This window comes from Maniola hyperantus, chromosome 17, assembly GCF_902806685.2.
Source record: "Maniola hyperantus chromosome 17, iAphHyp1.2, whole genome shotgun sequence".
In the NCBI taxonomy this organism is placed as follows: Eukaryota; Metazoa; Arthropoda; class Insecta; order Lepidoptera; family Nymphalidae; genus Maniola; species Maniola hyperantus.
This window is the reverse complement of record NC_048552.1, coordinates 1,034,284-1,055,199: the sequence shown is the minus strand read 5'-3', so window position 1 is coordinate 1,055,199 and position 20,916 is coordinate 1,034,284. Positions and strand designations below refer to the sequence as shown.

The 20,916-nt window shown below is 39.0% G+C and overlaps 6 protein-coding genes across 7 annotated transcripts in view; 3 read left to right on the top strand and 3 right to left on the bottom strand.

Moving 5' to 3' along the window:
* Positions 1-20,916, bottom strand: part of LOC117990006 (ubiquitin-associated protein 1) — a 184,491-nt gene that overhangs the window by 50,875 nt on the left and 112,700 nt on the right. The gene's annotated exons all lie outside the window — the stretch shown is intronic.
* Positions 1-20,916, bottom strand: part of Chsy (Chondroitin sulfate synthase) — a 144,375-nt gene that overhangs the window by 22,713 nt on the left and 100,746 nt on the right. The gene's annotated exons all lie outside the window — the stretch shown is intronic.
* RpL24-like (ribosomal protein L24-like) lies at positions 722-3,113 on the top strand. The gene is made up of 3 exons (XM_034977547.2): positions 722-870; positions 963-1,285; positions 2,052-3,113. The coding sequence occupies exons 1-3, from the start codon at positions 790-792 to the stop codon at positions 2,224-2,226; spliced, it is 579 nt and encodes a 192-aa protein (XP_034833438.1). The 5' UTR covers positions 722-789; the 3' UTR covers positions 2,227-3,113.
* ninaG (neither inactivation nor afterpotential protein G) lies at positions 6,006-20,115 on the top strand. 2 transcript variants are annotated; one of them, XM_069504052.1, is made up of 12 exons: positions 6,006-6,177; positions 7,288-7,490; positions 8,500-8,718; positions 9,462-9,674; positions 10,513-10,676; positions 11,380-11,540; positions 12,133-12,254; positions 12,506-12,689; positions 13,245-13,389; positions 13,635-13,802; positions 14,422-14,553; positions 20,098-20,115. In XM_069504052.1, coding segments are annotated over exons 1-12 (1,839 nt in total). In that variant the 5' UTR covers positions 6,006-6,050; the 3' UTR covers positions 20,099-20,115. The 2 variants fall into 2 exon arrangements, with proteins under 2 accessions (XP_069360153.1, XP_034833429.1); XM_034977538.2 differs by lacking the exon at positions 20,098-20,115 and having other exon boundaries at positions 14,422-14,598.
* Positions 15,218-16,923, bottom strand: LOC117990197 (uncharacterized). The gene is made up of 4 exons (XM_034977661.2): positions 16,870-16,923; positions 16,626-16,775; positions 15,842-15,979; positions 15,218-15,488 (listed from the first exon to the last, which is right to left on the bottom strand). Exons 1-4 carry the CDS (start codon positions 16,921-16,923, stop codon positions 15,318-15,320), a joined length of 513 nt encoding a protein of 170 aa, XP_034833552.1. The 3' UTR covers positions 15,218-15,317.
* LOC117990098 (retinol dehydrogenase 13-like) lies at positions 18,073-19,970 on the top strand. Its single transcript, XM_034977544.2, has one exon. It carries the CDS (start codon positions 18,267-18,269, stop codon positions 19,164-19,166), a length of 900 nt encoding a protein of 299 aa, XP_034833435.1. The 5' UTR covers positions 18,073-18,266; the 3' UTR covers positions 19,167-19,970.

Here is a 20,916-nt window from a genome sequence, read left to right as displayed (position 1 = left end):
ACTACGTACAAGATATTTTAACATTTTTATGTGCAACACTGTAACAATAAAAAACTATAAACAGCAAATATTTGCTTCAATATTGACACAAAGAATTATTATCGTTCGTAAAATGTTTCAGAAAATAACATCATCAATTTTTAAAGCAAACGAACTCCTTAACAAGGCCAGTACCTACACAAAAGTATTACACAATTATCTTTATAAGGCAAAGAAATGCATTCGTAACGGTCTATTTGAAGCATACAAAATAATATAAGTAGGAAGGTAGGTAACATACCTAGTTGCTTTAGTAATTAGACACTTAACATCGAACGAACGAAGTAAACATCCCGATATTTTGGGAAAGCTATAAATCGGGCAGTCAACTGAAAAGTTAAATTACCCACCTATCCACTTTGTGGCATACCGGCTTCGGGTGTACCAACTTGTTTTGCCACCAACTTAGTAGCTTTCTGCTGCTATCTCCTAGCTTAGTCAACATTGGTAAATTTTGCTACTACTAGCGACATCTTTTGTTCAGTAGCTATACTTTTGTGGAGAGTTAGCAAGAAAACAGTCAATAGATGTCACTAATTCATTAAAGATTAGTCTATAAAATTTTGAGACATCAAAAAAAAATTGAAATATTTTTCCACTAAATTTTTATCAAATAAAAGAAAACAATTTACAAAACCATTTACTTTTCAAAATATAAAATTAATTCATGGGAGGTGGCAACACAAAGCAACGGCCATGTTTCTTTCCTTTGACGTGCTGTCAAAACAACAAAAACAGCACGTGTGAAAAATGCGTATAGAAACTTGCTATTTCTGCTCATCCAGGATATATCCTGGCCATGGGATCCAATTTGTGAGAAACGATTGCAAGGTAGAGTATAAGCCAACAAAAAAAAATCGAGTTACCACCTACATATTTCTCACATAATTGCATAAGTTTATGAAGTGGTGTTACCCTTTCAGATTTTCAGGTTTTGCCGTTCTAAATGCCATGCAGCGTTCAAAAAGAAGAAGAACCCACGTAAAACCAAATGGACTAAAGCGTACCGTAAGACTGCTGGCAAAGAATTGGCCATCGACCCATCCTTTGAGTTCGAGAAACGTCGTCATGCACCTATCAAATATAACCGTGAATTGTGGAGTAAGACCATTGAAGCCATGAAGAAAGTGGAGGAGATCAGGCAGAGGCGGTCTAATAACTACATTATGCAGAGGTTAAGGAAAGGACGTGAAGTTGAGTGGCAGAGAGATGTTAGAGAGGTTCAGCGGGATATTTCTCTTATCAGGTAACTGTTAAAAACTTGCTCTGAGATCTATAGATACTTAGCTTACATAAAGTCACAGTACATGCTTTAAGTTAGAAGTGTCTAAGATAGAAGGCTCTTGTCAGAAGTAACATTTTGCTTGCTACCTAGTTAAACAATGAAAGTTACTCAATATTGTAAAATAAGCTGAAAGGGTAACTATGTGATGCTCGAATGTATTTTATCTAAATATATAAAAGGAAAAGGTGACTGACTGACTGACTAATCTATCAACACACAGCTCAAACTACTGGACGGATTGGGCTGAAATTTGGCATGCAGATACCTATTTTGATGTAGGCATCTGCTAAGAAAGGATTTTTGAAAATTCAACCCCTAAGGGGGTGAAATGGGGGTTTGAAATTTGTGTAGTCCATGCAGATGCGAGCATAAGCTAGTTGTAAACAAGCCTTGTTAAGGTACTTATGAGTTGTCCTAGTACTTTCTTCTACTATTTTATTTTTATTTATTTTATAGTTTTTGATTCCCTTGACGGGTCTCGACAGACACAATAGATAGACAAAGAAGTGATCCTACAAGGGTTCCTTTTTTCTCAGGAGATACAGAATCCTAAAAATGTATACAAAATGTATGTGTATTTCGCATACTGGATGTTGCACCATACAGATTCGACCTGATTCAGCGGATTATAGCAAATTAAGCTTTTGGTTCATTGTATATCATGGACTTCCGCAAAGTAATGCCTGCTACTATACAACACTTAAAAATATACTCAACTTTGTTTTAGATCCCCAGCAGCAGGGATGAAACAGAAGCAAGCAGCGGAGGACACAGAAATGGAGGTAGAACCGGAGACCATTGAGGTGGTAGACTCCAAGGGCAGGAAGCAGGTCATTGAAGCACCCGTCATGGTGCCGGCTGTGGGAGAGATGATTGAAGATGGCGGAGAAATTAACTTATAATACAATTCTGTATAAATTTTTTACCCAACTGCCCACAATGAATCATTATTGTATGTATGTATGTGAGTTTATTCCACTATACCTTCTAAAAACCTGTACAGATTTAGATGTATGCAGTCATGTTTTTTTATTTATTTTTTATGACTATGAAATCTAGCATACAGTGCGACAAGGCTATCTTGGCGCGTGTCGAAAATCGGAACTAACGTTCCGTTATGTGTCCCCTTTGTTCTTGTTTGAATATTCTACTAAGCCTTTGTTCTCCGACAGCGCCCCCTGTCAATGTCATTCAAGTGCCAAGAGAGCCTTGTCGCACTGTAACTTGTGTTATTGAAATCAACAACTGTAACTAATTCACAACCTCTAAAATAAATGTCAGGTCTTAATGTATTGCTAACCCTTTCGTAATGCTCCGTGCAGAAAAGGATAGCACAAGATTTAGTTCAGAGATTCTGTATAAAAAACCGGCCAAGTGCGAGTCATGCTCGCGCAGCGAGGGTTCCATGCTACAGTCGTATTTTTTCATTATAATTCAAAAACTATGATGCATAAAAATCTGTTTTAGAATGCACAGGTAAAGCCCTTTCATATGATACCCCACTTGCTTGATATAGTTGTATGATGTAACCCTAAATTCACGAGTTTTAGATTTTTCCCCGAATTTCAGCTATAAGATCTACCTACCTGCCAAATTTCATGATTCTAGGTCAACGGGAAGTACCCTGTAGGTTTCTTGACAGACAGACAACAAAGTGATCCTATAAGGGTTCCGTTTTTCCTTTTGAGGTACGGAACCCTAAAACGGTAGGTAGCCAGTGTTTTTTATGAAATACTAAGTCATACTTAATATACCTATTTTAGTAAAATAAAGTTTTTTTTAATTTCGAGTAAGACTAATATTCCCTTATTCTCCAGCTAAATTGTTGATTACCTGACCTATACTTGTCAAAGTAACCTTTAATATACCATCGGGAATTTGTATTCCAAGAACAAGACAGAAAATGTGACAATATGGTAACCTCACATCATCATGATCAACCCATAGCCACCTCACTACAGAACACGGGTCTCCTCTCAGAGTGAAAAGGGATTTGGCGATAGTCTACCACACTGGCTATGTGCGGATTGGTAGACTTCACACATCTTTGAGAACATTATAGAGAACTCTTAGGCATGGTTTCGTCACGATGTTGTCCTTCATCGTTAAAGCGAGTGATATTTAATTACTTAAAACGCACATAACTCCGAAAAGTTAGAGGTGCGTGCCCGGGATCGAACCCCCGACCTCCGATTAGAGGGCGGACGTCCTAACCACTAGGCTATCACAACCTCGCATAGTTGGGTATTTCTTGACTTCATAAGGTATATACCTACTTATTTGTTAACGAATTTAATAGGGTTTCCTAGGGTCATGCTTAATCATCTTAAAGGTGTTCAATTATTACAAACCATTTAGCAGTAAAGAAGCTTATTGATACTAATTCTAATAATTAAGACTGGCCTCCTATTCGTGAGGTCCAGGGTTCGATTCCTGCACGCACCACTAACTTTTCGTGCGTTTTATATCACTTGCCATGACAGTGAAGGAAAACATCGTGAGGGAACCTGCATGTTTCATGAAGGCTGGCAAGCGTGGTGGACTATGGCCTAACTAAACCGTTCTCAATCTGACTGGCTAGTTAGAGGAAACACGTGCTCAGTACCTACTTCATTATGATCAAACCATGACCGGCTCACTACAGAGCATGGGTCTCCTCTCAAAATGAAAAGGGTTATGGTCATAGTCTACCACGCTGGCCATGTACCGATTGGCAGACTTCACGCACCTTTGAGAACTTTACGGAGAGTAGGTATGCAGGTTTCCTCACGATGTTTTCCTTCACTGTTAAAAGTAACTGCCTAGCCAAGCAGCCTAAAGGTGAGATCTATAGAGCGCACTCTGACTTTGCTTAGACTTAAGACAGAGTTAAAACGAAACAGAGCAACATCTCTCACATAAATCTGTCTCGTTTTAACTCAATCTTAAGTTTGAGAAAAGTCTAAGTGCGCTCTATAGATCTCAAGAGCCCACAGCATAATCCTGAAAAATCCCTGACCAGATGATTAACAGAAAGGGGTCGCGACCCTCAGCAATAATGAAATCAATGCAGAGATGTACCTATACCTACATTATTTACTATAATATAATAATTATAGCTTGTGTAAGCAAAAAGCGAAATTGTGAAATCGTTCAGTATAAATAAAATATTGATTTCCGACGTCACCCGGGAATGTAATCCTCTTAGGTTTTCCGACAGGGGTTGCCAACATTTATGCCCCATCTTTTGTTTTTGTAACTAGGTTAGGTTAGTACCTAGGTCCTAGGTCTCTGAATCAGAAAATTTGAAAAAAATCTGATTTAGAGACCTATGTACCTACTTATATTTTCAGTTTCAACTTTTAAGTATCTACCTATCTTTGTAAATTCTATGTACTCACTTACATAGGTAAGTGGGTGGGTGGGTATTCATAGAACGCCGAAACTACGGAACGGATTTGAAAACATTTTGGGGTATTCATATAGATAGGTAGTCTATTAGAGAAAGTATGATATCAAAAAACATTCGAAAACATAGTTTCGTTTGTGATTGGTTGGCCACTCAAAATGGTTAACGCCCACTGAGTTTTTGTCTTTACCATTTGTACAGGATAACGTAACAGAGAGCCCTTTTTTCCGTGGGGAAATCCTCATGGATGCATCCTCGCACCCGGGGAGGTATGGAGGTTATGTCGGACTGTTACCGACTAAAACCTTACGATGTTCCACGCATCGCCTGGTGGCTGGGCTACGGGGCCAAACACGTTCGCGCAACCCAGCCAGCGGCGCCTGCTGAGGACCCACCTCAGGAGACCAATGAAGTCCCTACACACCGTCTGAGGCGCACCAGGAACACAAAGGTGCGCCTCCCGACTCCAGGACTGGTTTCTTTCCGGACGATAGACTAACAGAGAGCCCTATACTAACTTCTCTCAGTGGATAGAGTATAGTAAGGAATATTCTACAGTTCAATTAGTGCCGGTAGCAATGCCTGGAATAGGTAGCGGTGGCCAGTCAACATTCGTGCCGTGCCGTGCCGTGCCCAGGCAAGCATGGCGGTGCTGTCGTACCTGATTAGCGTGCTGGTGGCGTGCGTGTCATATGTGCTGTACCACAAGTACGGGAACGTGTATAGCAGCTTTGTTGCCAAGCCGGATAAACGATATGATTATATTATAGGTGAGGATTTTCAACTGGATAAGTAGCTAATGTGGCCAATTCCGTTGTACACAATCTCTAAACTAAACTAAAAATGACACTTCTAAATCTATTGCTATCCCTTTCATAATGTTGCTTGCGGAAAAGGATAGCACTAGATTTAGACCTATTAGTTTAGTTTAGAGATTGTGTACAAGAGAATCGGCCACACCTACCTATATTAATAATTAAGTAATTAGATAGGTCTAAAATTTCACTTTATCAAAGGATATAAATTAGCTTAGGTACTGGATTTTCTCACACTTTACTACAGAAATGACTGAACATTTTTATTGCTAATCAAAAATAATCAGGCTATAATAAAAACCCCTCACAATTTATGTAAAAAACAATACTTTTATACTTTGTCTAGGGAGTCGAGCTAACATAGGGGCATCTTTCTTGCACAATTGTATAGAAATGAAAAGAACAAAGTTCGACCCAAAGTTCCGCGCACCTGTCTAATCCAATTAGTGCCGGTAGCAATGCCTGGAATACGTAGCGGTGGCCAGTCAACATTCGTGCCGTGCCGTGCCGTGCCCAGGCAAGCATGGCGGTGCTGTCGTACCTGATTAGCGTGCTGGTGGCGTGCGTGTCATATGTGCTGTACCACAAGTACGCGAACGTGTATAGCAGCTTTGTCGCCAAGCCGGACAAACGATATGATTATATTATAGGTAAGGAATTTTAACTAGATAAGTAGGTACCTAATCATCATGATCAACCCATCGCTGGCTCACTACAGAGCACGAGTCTTCTCTCAATATGAGAACGGTTTGGCTATAGTCCACCACGCTGGCCAGGTGCGGCTTGGCAGATTGGGGATAAGTAGCTAGGACTTTATATTAATAAAGTGATTCAATACGTCTCCAGTATACCTAATCATTTTAGTACAGCAGTATCTGCATACATTTTTATTGCTATTGAAAAACAATTTAGGCGATACTAAAAAGACATTCACATCCATACTAATATTATAAATGCGAAAGTGTGTCTGTCTGTCTGCTAGCTTTTCACGGCTCAACCGTTCAACCGATTTTGACGAAATTTGGTACAGAGATAGCTTGCATCCCGGGGAAGGACATAGGCTACTTTTTATCCCGGAAAATTGAAGAGTTCCCACAGGACATTTAAGAACCTAAATCCACGCGGACGAAGTCGCGGGCATCATCTAGTTTCACAATAAATAAATAAAAACCGGCCAAGGTCAGGCTCGCGCAATGAAGGTTCCGTACTACAGTCGTATTTTTTCGACATTTTGCAGGATAATTCAAAGACTATGATACATAAAAATAAATAAAAATCTATTTTAGAATGCACAGGTGAAGACCTTTCATATGATACCCCACTTGATATAGTTATCTTACTTTGAAAATTGAAAACACTAATAATTATTAGTTCATGACCACAATTTATTTATTTTTTCATTATGTTACCACAAATTCACGGTTTTCGGATTTTTCACCTTACATGTGCTATAAGACCTACCTACCTGCCAAATTTCATGATTCTAAGTCAACGGGAAGTACCCTCTAGGTTTCTTAACAGACAGACTGGCATACAACAAAGTGATCCTATAAGGGTTCCGTTTTTTTTAAAGAATATCAGCCAAGTTGCTGACTAATATTCCCCTTTCCCCTCCAATTAAGCTTAAAGCTTGTGCTAGGAGTAGGTACGACAATATAGTGCAACGGGTGGGATTTGAACCGGTTTTCAGTCCGCTCCTTTAACTGTTGAGCTAGCGAGGCTCCAGTTTTATCCAGAACCCTAAAAATTGCAATTTTCAGTTGGTGCGGGAACGGCAGGCTGCGTGCTCGCCTCGCGCCTGTCAGAGAACCCTGAGGTGAAGGTGCTGCTCATAGAGGCAGGGGACCACATGGGCTACTTCACGAAGATACCGCTCACTGCCACGGCGGCGCAGCAGGGACCCAACGACTGGTCTATTAGGGCTACTTCGCAGAAATACTCGTCTTTTGGGCTGTGGAATCAGGTAGGTACTCGTTATGATCATCGTCAACCCATCACCCCTACTAGATTACAACATGGGGTTATTCAAGGGGCGGACCAACAAATTCCTAAAAGGCCGGCAACGCATCGGCGGCGCGGCGGTTCCTCTGGTGCTGCAAATTTTCATGGGCGGCGGTAGGTAATCACTTAACATCAGGTGACCCGCCTGCTCGTTTGCTCGCTATCTCTATTAAAAAAAAAGAAAAAAGATCTCTTCTCAGAAAAGGTCTTTTCTCAGAATGAGAAAGTTTTTTTTAAATTCAGATACCTACAAGTTAGCCCTTGACTGCAATCTCACCTAATGGTAAGTGACGATGCAGTCTAAGATGAAAGCGGGCTAACCTGGAAGGGGTATGGCAGTTTCATTAAACCCACACCCCTTTGGTTTCTACACGGAATCGTACCGGAACGCTAAATCGCTTGGCAGCACGACTTTACCGTTAGCCTCCCACCAGACCAGACCAGAAATTTAGGAATTATAAAATACCAAACCTCTGCCGGGAATCGAACCCGGGACCGCCCACTAATAAGACATCAGCGCTTACCACTGCGCCAGGGAGGTCGTCGAAGAGGAGAACTGTCATAATAGTGGGCCAGCGATGGGTTTTTGATGTTGCTGTTGATCAGGGCCGTCTTTAACCTATTGGGGCCCCGGGCACATTAGAATAATGGGGCCCCTATAATCTTGACAGAGTAGGTACTATTTTCTTATAATAGACATAGAAAGTAGATAATAGTCCAGCAGCCGCTGAGTGTCGGATATAAGTCAGTCTTGACTAGTTAACAATCTCTATCGTCGTTTGTTCGAGAGGAACTTTTTGACCTTAGATTTTATCGAAATAAATATGTTTTCGGTAATAAAATATCGGTCGGTGGGTTATAGAATGGCGATCTGGCAGGGATTAGTGGGTCCCTATCGATCGTGGGCTCTGGGCACGTGCCCAGAGTGCCCAGTGGGAAAGAGGGCCCTGCTGATGATAAAATGTTTGTAGAGTCCAATCATTCCACGAGGCAAGGGTCCAGGTGGATCTGGTCAGATAAACTTCCTCCTCCATGGTTTCGGGCTGCCAGAAGACTACAACCGCTGGTCTCGGCTGGGCTTCAAAGGATGGACGATGGATGACCTGAAACCATACTTCCTGAAGGCCTTTGGGACTGTTAGGAGCGAATTTGATTCAGATATGTGCCCGCCCAAGGGATTTTGTGCTAAGGTAAGAAATAGGATCTGTTTTATTTTGGTTATTCGATGGAACGTAGTTTTAGTTTTACTACTACTCGGAGAGTTATTTGTTTATGATTTCATATAAGTATATCTAAGCCTTAAAATGTAGTCCTGATGGCACACATTGTGCATAAAATCAAAACACAACAGACAGACAGAAAGTATTAATATTCTCTGTTTAAGAACTGATATCTATTAGCTGTGCTTCAAAACATGACTTTGTAAAAGAATTTGATCTAATAAACCGTGTCTTTGATTTGATTTTATTACCTTATTATATTATTATATTTGGTAGATACCTAGGTACCTACTTATTTATGTTTTTAAAATTTCCGGGAAGAGCATTATTTTTACAATGGTTTCGACCTGTTGCTACACTTAGTCTAAGGAAAAGGTCACTGACTGACTGACTGACCGACTGATCTATCAACGCATAGCTCTAACTACTGGACGGATCGGGCTGAAATTTGGAATGCAGATAGCTATTATGACGTAGGCATCCGTTAAGAAAGGATTTCTAAAAATTAAACCCCTAAGGGGGGAAATAGGGGTTCTTAATTTGGGTAGTCCACGCAGACGTAGTCGCGGGCATAAACTAGTCATACAATAAAAAAAGTAAAAAGCTAAGTAAAAAGCAACCTGTATCCATCTCCAGGACGCCAGCATTTTCCATGCTAAATTATTGGTTAAGCAGAAAAACTGTAACATTAACAGACACTTTCTTAATTACAGGCTCCAATGAAACTGAAGCTCATAGATGACCACGACGAACTGATGACGGTTTTCAAGCAAGCATCCTCAAGCATCGCGGACAACAACACGCTGTTCAGGAAGGCAACAGCCAGCGTCAAGGATGGCAGCAGATACCAGGCGTATGACGCTTATCTAAAGCCAGTGCTGACTAGGCCGAATTTACATGTGCTGCTCGGGACACAGGGGATTTCTGTAAGTTACAAGTTTTGTATGTGGGAACTGATAAAACACGTTGGGATAGTTCAGAAATTCCTTTGCAGCTTCCACTTATAGAGGAATACAAGATCTTCAAATCAAGAGTGGATAAGCATAATAGGCAACCTTCAAGTCTGATTGCTGCCAAGCATCATAACATCATCGTTGTCAACTGATAGACGCCCACAGCTGGACATTGGTCTCGTCATTTGATGTCATCTGTCCACCTAGAAGTGGTCTACCAAAGCTGCGTTTTCTGTTACAAGGTCGCCATTCTAGCACCTTGGTACGGTCTCCTATCGGTACCTATCGGTTTTTCAAACTATGTACACTGCCCGTTGCCACTTCAGCTTCGCAACCTGATGAATCAAGCGCTGACCTATTAATAAAAAAAGACATTTTGTTTTACACACTTGAAATATTAGAAAGTGATCATGCAAAATGATGTAGGTACTGCATTAATAAATTTCCAGATTAAAGATATTTCGCACAGAAAATAACCCTACCTATGCTAAATAACACCTTGTTTTTCATAGTCTGGGACGTTCAAGTCCATAAATTACGAGTAGACAACAAAACTTTCCAGGCTGAGATCTATGGAGCATATACTTAGTTTAACTTTGGACACCATTGGACAACAAAACGAGACAGCGACGATAGCGGTATATAGCTGGCATAAATCTATCTCGTTTTAACTGAAGCTTAAGTCTAAACAAAGTCAGAGTACGCTCTAGCTAGAGATACCAACGTAAAGATTTGTAGGCTTCTCAGCCAAGTGCTATAAATTAAAAAGCATCAAAGCGAAAATCTTCTATAATATGGATCATGCTTTCAGATTCGATTCGAGAACAAAAAGGTATCATCCCTGTACATCTTGCGAGATCATCGGAACCTGGACAACATTTTTGTAAACAAAGAAATAATCCTAAGCGCTGGTTCCCTCAAAACGCCACAGATTATGATTCTATCTGGAATAGGACCCAGAAACTTGATTAACAGGTGAGGGCTTCTTCATCATCATCATCTCAATCCATCGCTGACCCAATACACACACATATTTTAATGTAATATAATAGATAACGGATAATCTGTCAAGGGCAATAGCGAACTACCCTCTTTCTTGTTCTTTTCGCTGAAACTAAAAAATCCACAGTTTGCATGTGCATGGAAAGAAGGATCTGGCACAACGGACGGTCGAGGCACAGGTCGAGGTGCACCAGACACACAGTGGCGCGCGGTGCGGTTGTGGAAAGAGGAGGGTAGAAAAAACCTAGTGTGTTGACATTAGATAATTTATGAAGATAATTTAGAAATAATTTTGCACGCCATGCTTGGCAGGATATGTAACTGACTACCTAACTTTTAAGACCCCATGTAAATAATATACATGTACCTACCTATAGTGCTAAAAATTTTTTACGAGACATTTCACCGCGATTAATAGCCTCAACTGGTGACAGAAGGGCTGGCTCATTTTTTGCGCAGCGGATCAGCCTGGCTGTCCAGCGCGGAAATGCAGCCAGTATTCTTGGCACCATTCCACGCGGTCATGATTTATATAGTAATTAGATAAGGCTAGCTTTAAGTTTTATTGTATTAAAAAAAAAAAAAAAAATGTACCTACCATATCTGATCAAAATAAATAAATGATTATAATTATGATTATGAGTATGACAAAATTATAATCATTTTTCTCTTACAGATTGCGGTTAAATCTAATATCAGCCAATGAGCACGTGGGACAAAATCTGCACGATCATTTAAATCTGCCCATCTACGTCAGCATCAAGCAACCAATCAGTGTAACCCTCGCTAAAGTCTTCAGCCCCTCTACTTTGTGGGATTATTATTGGAAAAACAGCGGTAAGATATCTTGGTTAAATTGTCTTTGGGTTCTGTATAATTGCCATGAAGGCTAAGATCTAAAGAGCGAACTTTGTCTTCGCTCAGTCTTAAGACAGAGTTAAATCGAGACGTATGAGATTGTCTGAGCAAAGTGAAATTAGTAATCACGCTTAGGTACAGAATACAGATCTCAGCGTTAGCACATAATTATTTGTGACACACCAAACACAGGTCGGTGTTAACGCCATCTTTAAACACAGTTATACTTAGTTTTGACAAAAAGTTTTGCAGAGAAAAATCAGCAGTAAGTTGCAAAACCTGTATCTCAGGGTCCCTGCTCATCCTCTTGCGTCGCAAATAAGTAGGTAAATCTTTTCAACATAATAAACAATAACAAAATTTAAAATACACTCTTGTTAGTGTATCTGTGTGTGTGTGTGTGTGTGTTTTTGTGCGAGTGTAAAAATAAATCAAAGTTATCTGAAAATCACCTCTTAATTTTCGCTTTCTTATTTATTTATTATACTTTATTGCACACAACACAAAGTAAACACACTGCGTTCCGAGGTCATTCAACAAATTTTCTTCTGATGCGTATTTTAATGTACAGGATATTTGGCGTTTCCGCCCGTAGCGGGCGTGGAGTACCAGAACTCATCAGCTCTCATGTTGTTCTCAATGGGGTCCACCAGCGAGAGGTTGCTGCGAGGGATATCAAACTATCGACCTCAGGTAGGTACTTATTTACTCTTTGAATAATACGCAGCGTTACTTCCAGTGATAAAAAATCCTAACCTAACTAGAAGGCAATGCATTGGCAGGGGAAAGATTTGATTGAGCAATGACAGGCATGCAATAGCGCGTGCCAAAAAAGAAATAAATTGAAAAGAGCAGAATTAATCATTTCATCTCACTTACACGGTATACCTGTGTCTAGCGTGTGAGTAAGACGGATATCCCAAAGAGTAATTTTTGTCTCACAGGTTTTCCACGACCTATTTCCCTTCCTCAACGACACGGTAAAAGAAGGTTTCATGTTCCTCGCAACTTGCATCCAGCCCAGGAGTAGAGGATCTGTCACGTTGAAGGACTCTAGTACATCTGTACCGATAGTGGTGGATCCCAATTACTTGCATCGGGAGTACGACGTCAAATGTATGGTGAAGGGTGAGGAATGAAGTTTTATTATGTTAAAGAACTCCTCTGTCATCTCAGATAAAAAAAACTGCAGCATATCATCACCATCATTTCAACCCATTACTAGCCTTAACTGCTAAGCGCGGATCTCTCAGCATGAGAAGGTTGGAAGGCTGGAAGCCGTAGTCTACCCTGCTGGGCGAATGAGGATCTGCAAACTTCATGCAAGTTTCCTTCACCGTTGAAGTTTAATATTTAATTGCTTTAAACTCAAAGAAATGTCAATCAGTTTCCTTAAATTCCCAGTCACTATCTGAGTTCAACTATTTAGTCCCCGTAGTTCAACTCTTAAAAGAATTTAAACGCAGTTGAACTACTGGGGGAAGTCTCACTAGTACAATGGTTGAACGAATCTGTTGAACTAGTGGGAACGAGCCCAAAATATCGGACCCCTGACCCCTCTCCTAACAGGAGGCCGAAGTTCTAACCAATATAAAGAAGAGGTCTCTTCTTTATATTTGGGCTAGGAGTCCTTAACCTAAGCTGACGTTGCTGATATTATTTTAAAAATACCTTCATCTGCAGCAATCCGGAGAGCAGAAAAGCTGGTATCAACAAAACCTTTCCAATCAATCGGAGCGCGCATCCACTGGCCGCGGTCGGAGCGATGCCTCATGTTCTGGAACTACACCAAACAGGAGCAAATAGGACTTGTGAAGAGGAGGAAAAAGTACGACAAAGTTTCTTGGTTTTAACTTCATCATGATCAATCCATCGCTGACTCACTATGGAGCACAAGTCTCCTCTGGAGAGCATTGTGGAGCACACAGGTTTTCGCACCGTATTTTCCTTCAATGTTAAATCTATATTAATAAGCTATCTAGCTTCATCATCATCATCATACCCATGACTGGTTCACTACAGAGCTCGGGTCTCCTCTCAAATAAGAAACCCTTTATAAGCCTTAAATTCCAGGATAAAATCTCCAAGCGATAAAAAATTGAAGGAAATTCCGAAACCGAAGCGTATAGTCTACAGCCCTCCAGATGCATATCTGGAGTGTATGATAAGGGAAGCCGCTGTGACGGGGCACCACGCGGCTGGCACTTGCGCGGGGGGGAGAGTGGTGGATGAATACTTGAGGTCAGTAAAAATCGAAAATCGAAAAACAGGTGAAAATAATTATTGACTCATTTTTTGGTTTCGAAGAGAATCTTCTAAACATACCTGCAGACCTTTTGGAGAAGTGAAAACTTTACGTAGAACCGAACGTAGATTTATAGATTTTTTAAATCCCCTGGGAACTCTATAATTTGAAGTCAATGCTGGGCAACTACTACTAAATTATTTGACCATGAACAGTTCCTTAATCCCTATGGCTTACAAGTGCTGTCATGCATTATCAGTGTTGAGGAGTTGGATCTTGAGTTTAATTGTGAATACGTTGCTAATTACCTACAGTTTCAATTTACCATCAAGAGTTCCTGAATCTCCATAATTTATGCGGACACAGTAAATCTGTATATATCCTTTATTGAGTAAAAAAATCTTGCAAATCGAACCAGAAATGTGAGAGGAATAGGTGTAAATTTAAATACATAGAAAAAATATACGCATTGAATTGAGAACTTTCTTTTGTAAGTCGATTGAGAAATTGTAGGCTCAACATTTGACTGAGACCTTTAGAATGCATTTCCTGAATTTACCTGCCAATACAACCCTGATGACAATCAAAGACAAATCGATATAATATATTTTTCAGAGTAAAGAATGTTATAGGAGTGCGTATTATGGATGCCAGCGTGTTTCCATCACCAATTTCTCTGTACCCGAATTCTGTTGTGGTGGCCATGGCGGAGAAAGCTGCTGATGTGATCCGACATACACCCAACTAGTTAGTAGTTTAATGATTTGTAAATAAAGTGTTTTGTCTTTGAACTTTTGTAAACTTTGTTTCATTTTGTGAAATCCAGATTCAACATGTTCTTGCACAACGTAAGATCTTCCGAATAGCGAAAGCCTAATAAATTCTGCCACTGCCTGATTCAGAATGGCCTGGTTTGAAATTGCCTCCATTACTGTTAGGTTATTAGGTAGGTATACTGGTTTTTAAAGGCGCCGAATTATAAACCTGCTTCTTTTTGGAAGTCAGTTAAAAATCTGATAACAAGTGACTTTATTTTACTCCAAGGAGGAGTTTTAGTGATATTAAATTACGAAACTCATGGCAGGGCATCCTAAATTCCGTATTAGACTAACATCATCCCGTAATAGCTCAATCGATTGCAGTCGAAGGTAGTAAATTAGAATGGAAGTGAATAGAACATTTTGAGCGTAATGCTGTTGTGCCTGAACAATATTATACTTTGGTAGAAGAAACAAGAAGTGACAAAGGGAGGGGATTAAGGATAGAAGATGACTATAAACAATAAAAAATTACACAAAGAAAAATCAATGAATAAATTTTATTTAAGACGCATTGGTAGAAGAAAAGTCATGTCTTTAGAAAACCCTGGGAGTGGACAGATATAAGGGTAGCATTGAGCAAAGATGTCTGATAATAATCATTGAATTTCTGTTTAGCAAGGTATATGAAGAGATAACTGTCAGAATTCAGTAGTAAAGAGGCAGAAAAAGAGAAAACTTTATTAATTTGGTTCAAGATCTGTTCCACTTGGTCTCCTCGTAGCGCAAAACCATGATCACCTTCAGGATCTGCTCCTTTGACCTCGTCACGAATATCTCCATTATAATGTAATAGTCGCTGGCTATCATTGGGATCGGCATGTTCTTTGGTGGCAACACCATGTTGAATATGTTGTATGTGGCCTAAACAAAAATTCGAAAGTTACTGAGGGTCAAGGAAATTTTCTCAGTAGTAGTTGATAAGTTAGCGGTGATACCTCATGAACGTAAAGCTATGTCCTGCACCTGATCTCTCTCCAATCATGTTAGATTGCTGACCCACAGACTATGAGAGTAAAGGAATAAAGTGTGCACGTGAAAGTGAACTAATTTTAATGAAGTATTTTAGATATTTGACTTTGCAAACTATACGGAATTTCGGTTGAAAAATGATTTTGTTTAAAACTATTCCTTTAACGGACGTAGAAATACCTATGATAATACCTAAGAGTTCCTTTTTTACCATTTTTATAAGGGGCTCTAACAGACAAACTTACTGGTGGAAATGGGCATGTGGTGTCCAAATCGGAGTGCGCTTTCACAAAATTTATGATCCAGACTTCTTTCATGATGTCGCACAACTTTTGGCTCAGTCTGAAATCTCCACCGGACATTATTTGCAAGGTGATTGCAGCCTAGGAAACCAAGAAAATAATTATTTTAAAAGTAAAGCTTGAGGAAGAAACTGCTAATTAATGCTATACATGATTGACCGAGCGAAGCGAGGTCTCTGAGTCTACTTGAGTGAAATTGCACTGGTCCATCTGTCCGTTTGTCATAACTTCTGAATTACTGAACGTAATTTCTTCAAATTTAAACATAGTAAACTGATTGCCTTTAGCCAAATATTGCATAAAAAAATATAAAAAGCTTTATCATGGGAGCCCCATACGAAATGGGGGGTTTTAAAGTGGAGATCGAATGCGACGCTATATGTCAAAAACGGCTACATATCAGAAACTGAAACTTGTGTTTAATTTCAGTTATATCCTGGACTTGAACAACAAATATACAACAATACCGACAATACCGCGAAGTCTTAGGGTGAGATTTATAGAGCGCACTCTGACTTTGCTCAGACTCAGGACACGGTTAAAACGAGACAGCGTTATATAGCTGGCATAAATCTGTCTTGTTTTAACAGTGACAGTCTAAGCTAAGTCAAAGCACTCTCTATAGATTTCAGTCATAGTTTAAGGCGAACCACTAGTGACAAACATTTTGAATAAGTACATCGATATTTTGAGCCTGATAAGGGACTGCTATGAAGTCAATACTTACACTAACATTGTTACCAAAAGTCGTCAACGTGGTTGCCGTGAGATTGGTGTAGTAGGAATCGTTGCGGGTTCGACGCCCTGTGAATACGTGCGCATCCTTTATATAATTAGGATTTGCATAGATAATTTTTGCTTTTTCTTGACGAAAATCCTGTAAGAATAAACATCTCACATTAGTAACATAACCTTTCCGCGATTTATATTTTGTCCCTCTCACAAGTCAAGGATATTAATTAATTGCTTACTGCGTAAACGTAATAAAAACAGAAAATTGAACACATAAAAAATAAGTATTTCATTTTGTTTGTAGGTAGGTACTAGGTATGTAGTTATTGGCAATCTAATAGATTGAGTACTAAACTCTACTAAACTAGGTATTTTAAATCATAATATTATATTATCATCATCTAGGTATTGTATGTAATACACATAATGTTCATAATGTATTTTTAACGATCTATATTTTATGCTTCTAATGATTGCAAAATATTTCTAACTACATACTACAGACCTACCTAAATTACTATTTTGCAATCATTAGGTACCATGGCTGTAGGCAGGGGAGAAGTTTTGGGGGTTCATAATTTTTGCGATGGTTTTGCATTATGTGATCTTAGTGTCAAATTGAAAAAAAATACATTTTATGGTAGGATTTTTGAAAGATATGATAATATAATATCGGTCCAATTTTTTTATCTCATTCGAATGAGTTTGTTAAAATTTGGATACTTACCTACTTTGTTATTGTTGAGCTTGTGGGCAATTAGAAAATTACGAGTAAGCATTTACCTTTGCAAACCTTCAAAGTCGGTCATCCATTCATTTACCGACTTAGGTCAACGTTGTTATAACAACCTCCCCACTAAGGAATGATGTTTATGAATTCCACCCGAACGAAGTCGCGGCTGTTCGACTAGTATATTTATATAACTAAATATTGCAAAGAGCGGCAGACATGCCTTTCTTACTTTCTTTTCCTTTCTCCAAAGGTTGTCTGGGAGAGATTGGCAAAAGCGATAAGACCGCCTTTGCATGATATTGAATCATTTCTTGTATTTGTTTGCAATAAAGTTTTCAAACAGATATACAAACAACCACACCTCCTTATAGATGATATGATCTACTTTCACCGCTAGTAGAGCAGAATGTTTTCATTAATGAGATCTACGATAGACAGAGAGTAGATTGTTATCCAAATGTTCCATGGTCGCACGCGCGGCTTGTTTCTCACCACACTCACGGCCAACTTCGACCAATTGTCTTCTTTAATCGGTTGGTAATAAACAAGTGAACAACAAGCACGTCATGAGGGTAGAAAGGGTCTAAGTGCCTATAACTTAACAAAGGCACTTAGTACCTTTTTACACTCATTGACGCATATCCTGCGTATTTCTATTATGGCCAAGCGCCATACGTACTTACTTAAATCTCGCTCCATTCTAAAAGTAGCCTCGGACCGGCACTGTTTACTTGTAGTTTTGCAACTAATTTTGAAACTAATCCATATGTAAATATAATTACTTCTAAGATGTTGTAAACTGTTTTGTGTGACATTGATAAATAAAATAAATTATTAAAATAAAAGTAGTCTCTGAGTGAAGTCCAAACTGTTAATATAGTTATTGCGACATTAAAAGTGACAATGTGTGATAAAGACACTCGTCTAGACGGGAAGACAGTAATAGTGACTGGAGGAAGTTCCGGGATAGGATTCGAAACGGCAAAAGACCTTGCGTTTCGAGGAGCTAAAGTGATCATCGCAAGCCGAAATGAAACCAAACTCACCCAAGCGAGAGATGAAATTCAAAAAATAACGAACAACAAACTTGTATCATACGATCTGGTAGATTTTGCATCCCTTCAATCAGTCAGAAACTTCGCTGCTAATACTATCAATACACAAGAACGACTCGACATACTCATCAATAACGCTGCAACAATAGGGCTCCCAGATCGGCTAACTCAAGATGGACTCAATTTATCAATGCAAGTGAACTACTTTGGCACATTCTTACTTACGTATCTATTGCTGCCTTTGTTGAAGAGTTCAGCTCCGAGTCGAATAATCAACAGTTCTTCAGCAGCGATGTTAGTCGGACACATCGACTTCAACCATTGGAATGATGTAGGAAGATTCAATAATTCCATTGAACTATTCGCAAATTCTAAATTAGCGCTTGCGTTATTCACAGCAGAACTGGATAATCGTTTTAGAGTTAGTGGTGTAACTGCAAACAGTTTTGATCCATCCGTGGTTCAAGATACAGATATTTTAAAGGTCCTCCCCGATGTTGTTAAGAATATTTATAAATTGTTTGTGGATTTGGTCGGACAGACTAAAGAAGAGGTGGGGAGGCAAGTCGCAGCACTAGCAGCTGACCCTAAGTTAGATATGGAAAGTGGTCAGGTTTATATGTTTTGTTGGAAATGGATAAATCACTGGTTGGTCAACGATCGAAAATTTACAAAAACCCTTTGGGATATTACGAAAGGTCTTGTAAAAATTACTCCAGAAGAAGATTGGGAAGCTAATAGTGTGTGAAAATCAATGAATTGAATTGAATGGGTTTTATGCTGTAAAATGTGTAATTCGTGTAATTACTGACTTTTATATCATTGATAAATAATAATTATTATTATTAGAACTTATGACGAGTGTTTTTGTACTAAGTATGCATAAAACATGTTCCTACCTACGTATTGTTTTTAGCAAGAATGTTACGTCATATTGTGTTTACCTACGTGGTACACTAATACCAAAGGAATATTAATATTCGCTTTTGTATACGACAATCTCTGTCTGATTTAGATTGTGCCTGTGCATAATTTAGGTATTAGGCACCTACTTCTACCGTCTACGATTATTATGCTGATTATGCACTATGTATACTCGTAGAATTAGGTAGCTACCTATACCTATCAAGTTTAATTTGCATATCGCACTCATTAGTTTTGCATAATATTATATTTTGTTAAATAATTGTTTACAAAATATTCATCTCTCTCTTCAAGTAGGTATCCATTCCATAACAATCAGGCGGGTTACCTGTTATTAAATTAACCACTGATGTATGGTTTATCAGAGTACCTAAGTATATTGTTCATGTACTGACAAAATATCGGTTCTATTAGTAGCGTAGGTACCGTAGTTACTAATTTTACTAACAAATAGGTTTAAGATATATGTATTACTAACATAAGCCTTGATGGTCAAAACAAAATACTTTTGTTTTATTTATTAACTAGCTTATGCCCGTGAACATTAATTATTTTCTGCCGCGTACTGCACAATTTAATACCGCTAGTGTGGAAAATTTGTAACCAAACATTATAAAAATGTATATCAGCCGGTTTCTATTTTATTTCAGCTCTTAATATTCTCAAAAACCCGTGATTTGAAAATCGAATAGAGCGTTCATTCACTGGAGCCTCTACCCTACTTTGCAGCTAGATAAATTTTCATTTTTCACCAGGGATCGGAAATTCTGGTACAAATGGTGTTATTGGGAAGCAATAGCTCGTATACCTACTTCGCTTGCCACACCGTGGACCCGCGGAGGACCTGGACGAGTAAAAAGTAACATCGATGGTTTATAAGAATTAAAAAATAGTCGAGCACTCCGACCAACGCATGCTTTTAGAGGCGTCGCGAGTGACACTCGCCGTCATCTAACCCTTTTGGACGTTGTAGAAATATAAACTCTGTACAATTGTTGTTGGACTTGCGTGAAGGTATCGGACAAAGTAAACCTACCTTCAACAAGCGAGTCGTTCAAACAAATTACAAAATATAATATAGGTACAGTTGAAAGAGACATTGCAATGCTTGCCGCGGGCAAATGTATAAATTCATATTGGCATTATTGCACATGCCCTAATAGGTACACGACATATCAAGCTGTCTTCCCTTTTAAAGCATGCTAAACATACAATGCTTGAGAATAAATACGTAAGTAATAAATTACACAGAGTAATAATAATAAACAAACCGACAAAGCACTTATTCTGCAGACCGTACGAGTATGGCAAATGTCACAAAATTAAAATCAATCTATAGAACACCTACAGGTACAAGTGAAAAATTAAATTAATACTAGTAGTATTATAAACGCGAAAGTGTGCCTGTCTGTCTGTCTGCTAGCTTTTCTCGGCCCAACAGTTTAACCGATTTTGTTGAGATTAGGTAGGTACAGAGTTAGCTTACATCCCGGGGAAGGACATAGGCTACTTATTATCCTGGAAAATTAAATAGTTCCCACGGGTGTGATTCTGAGATGTGAGAAACAGTAAGT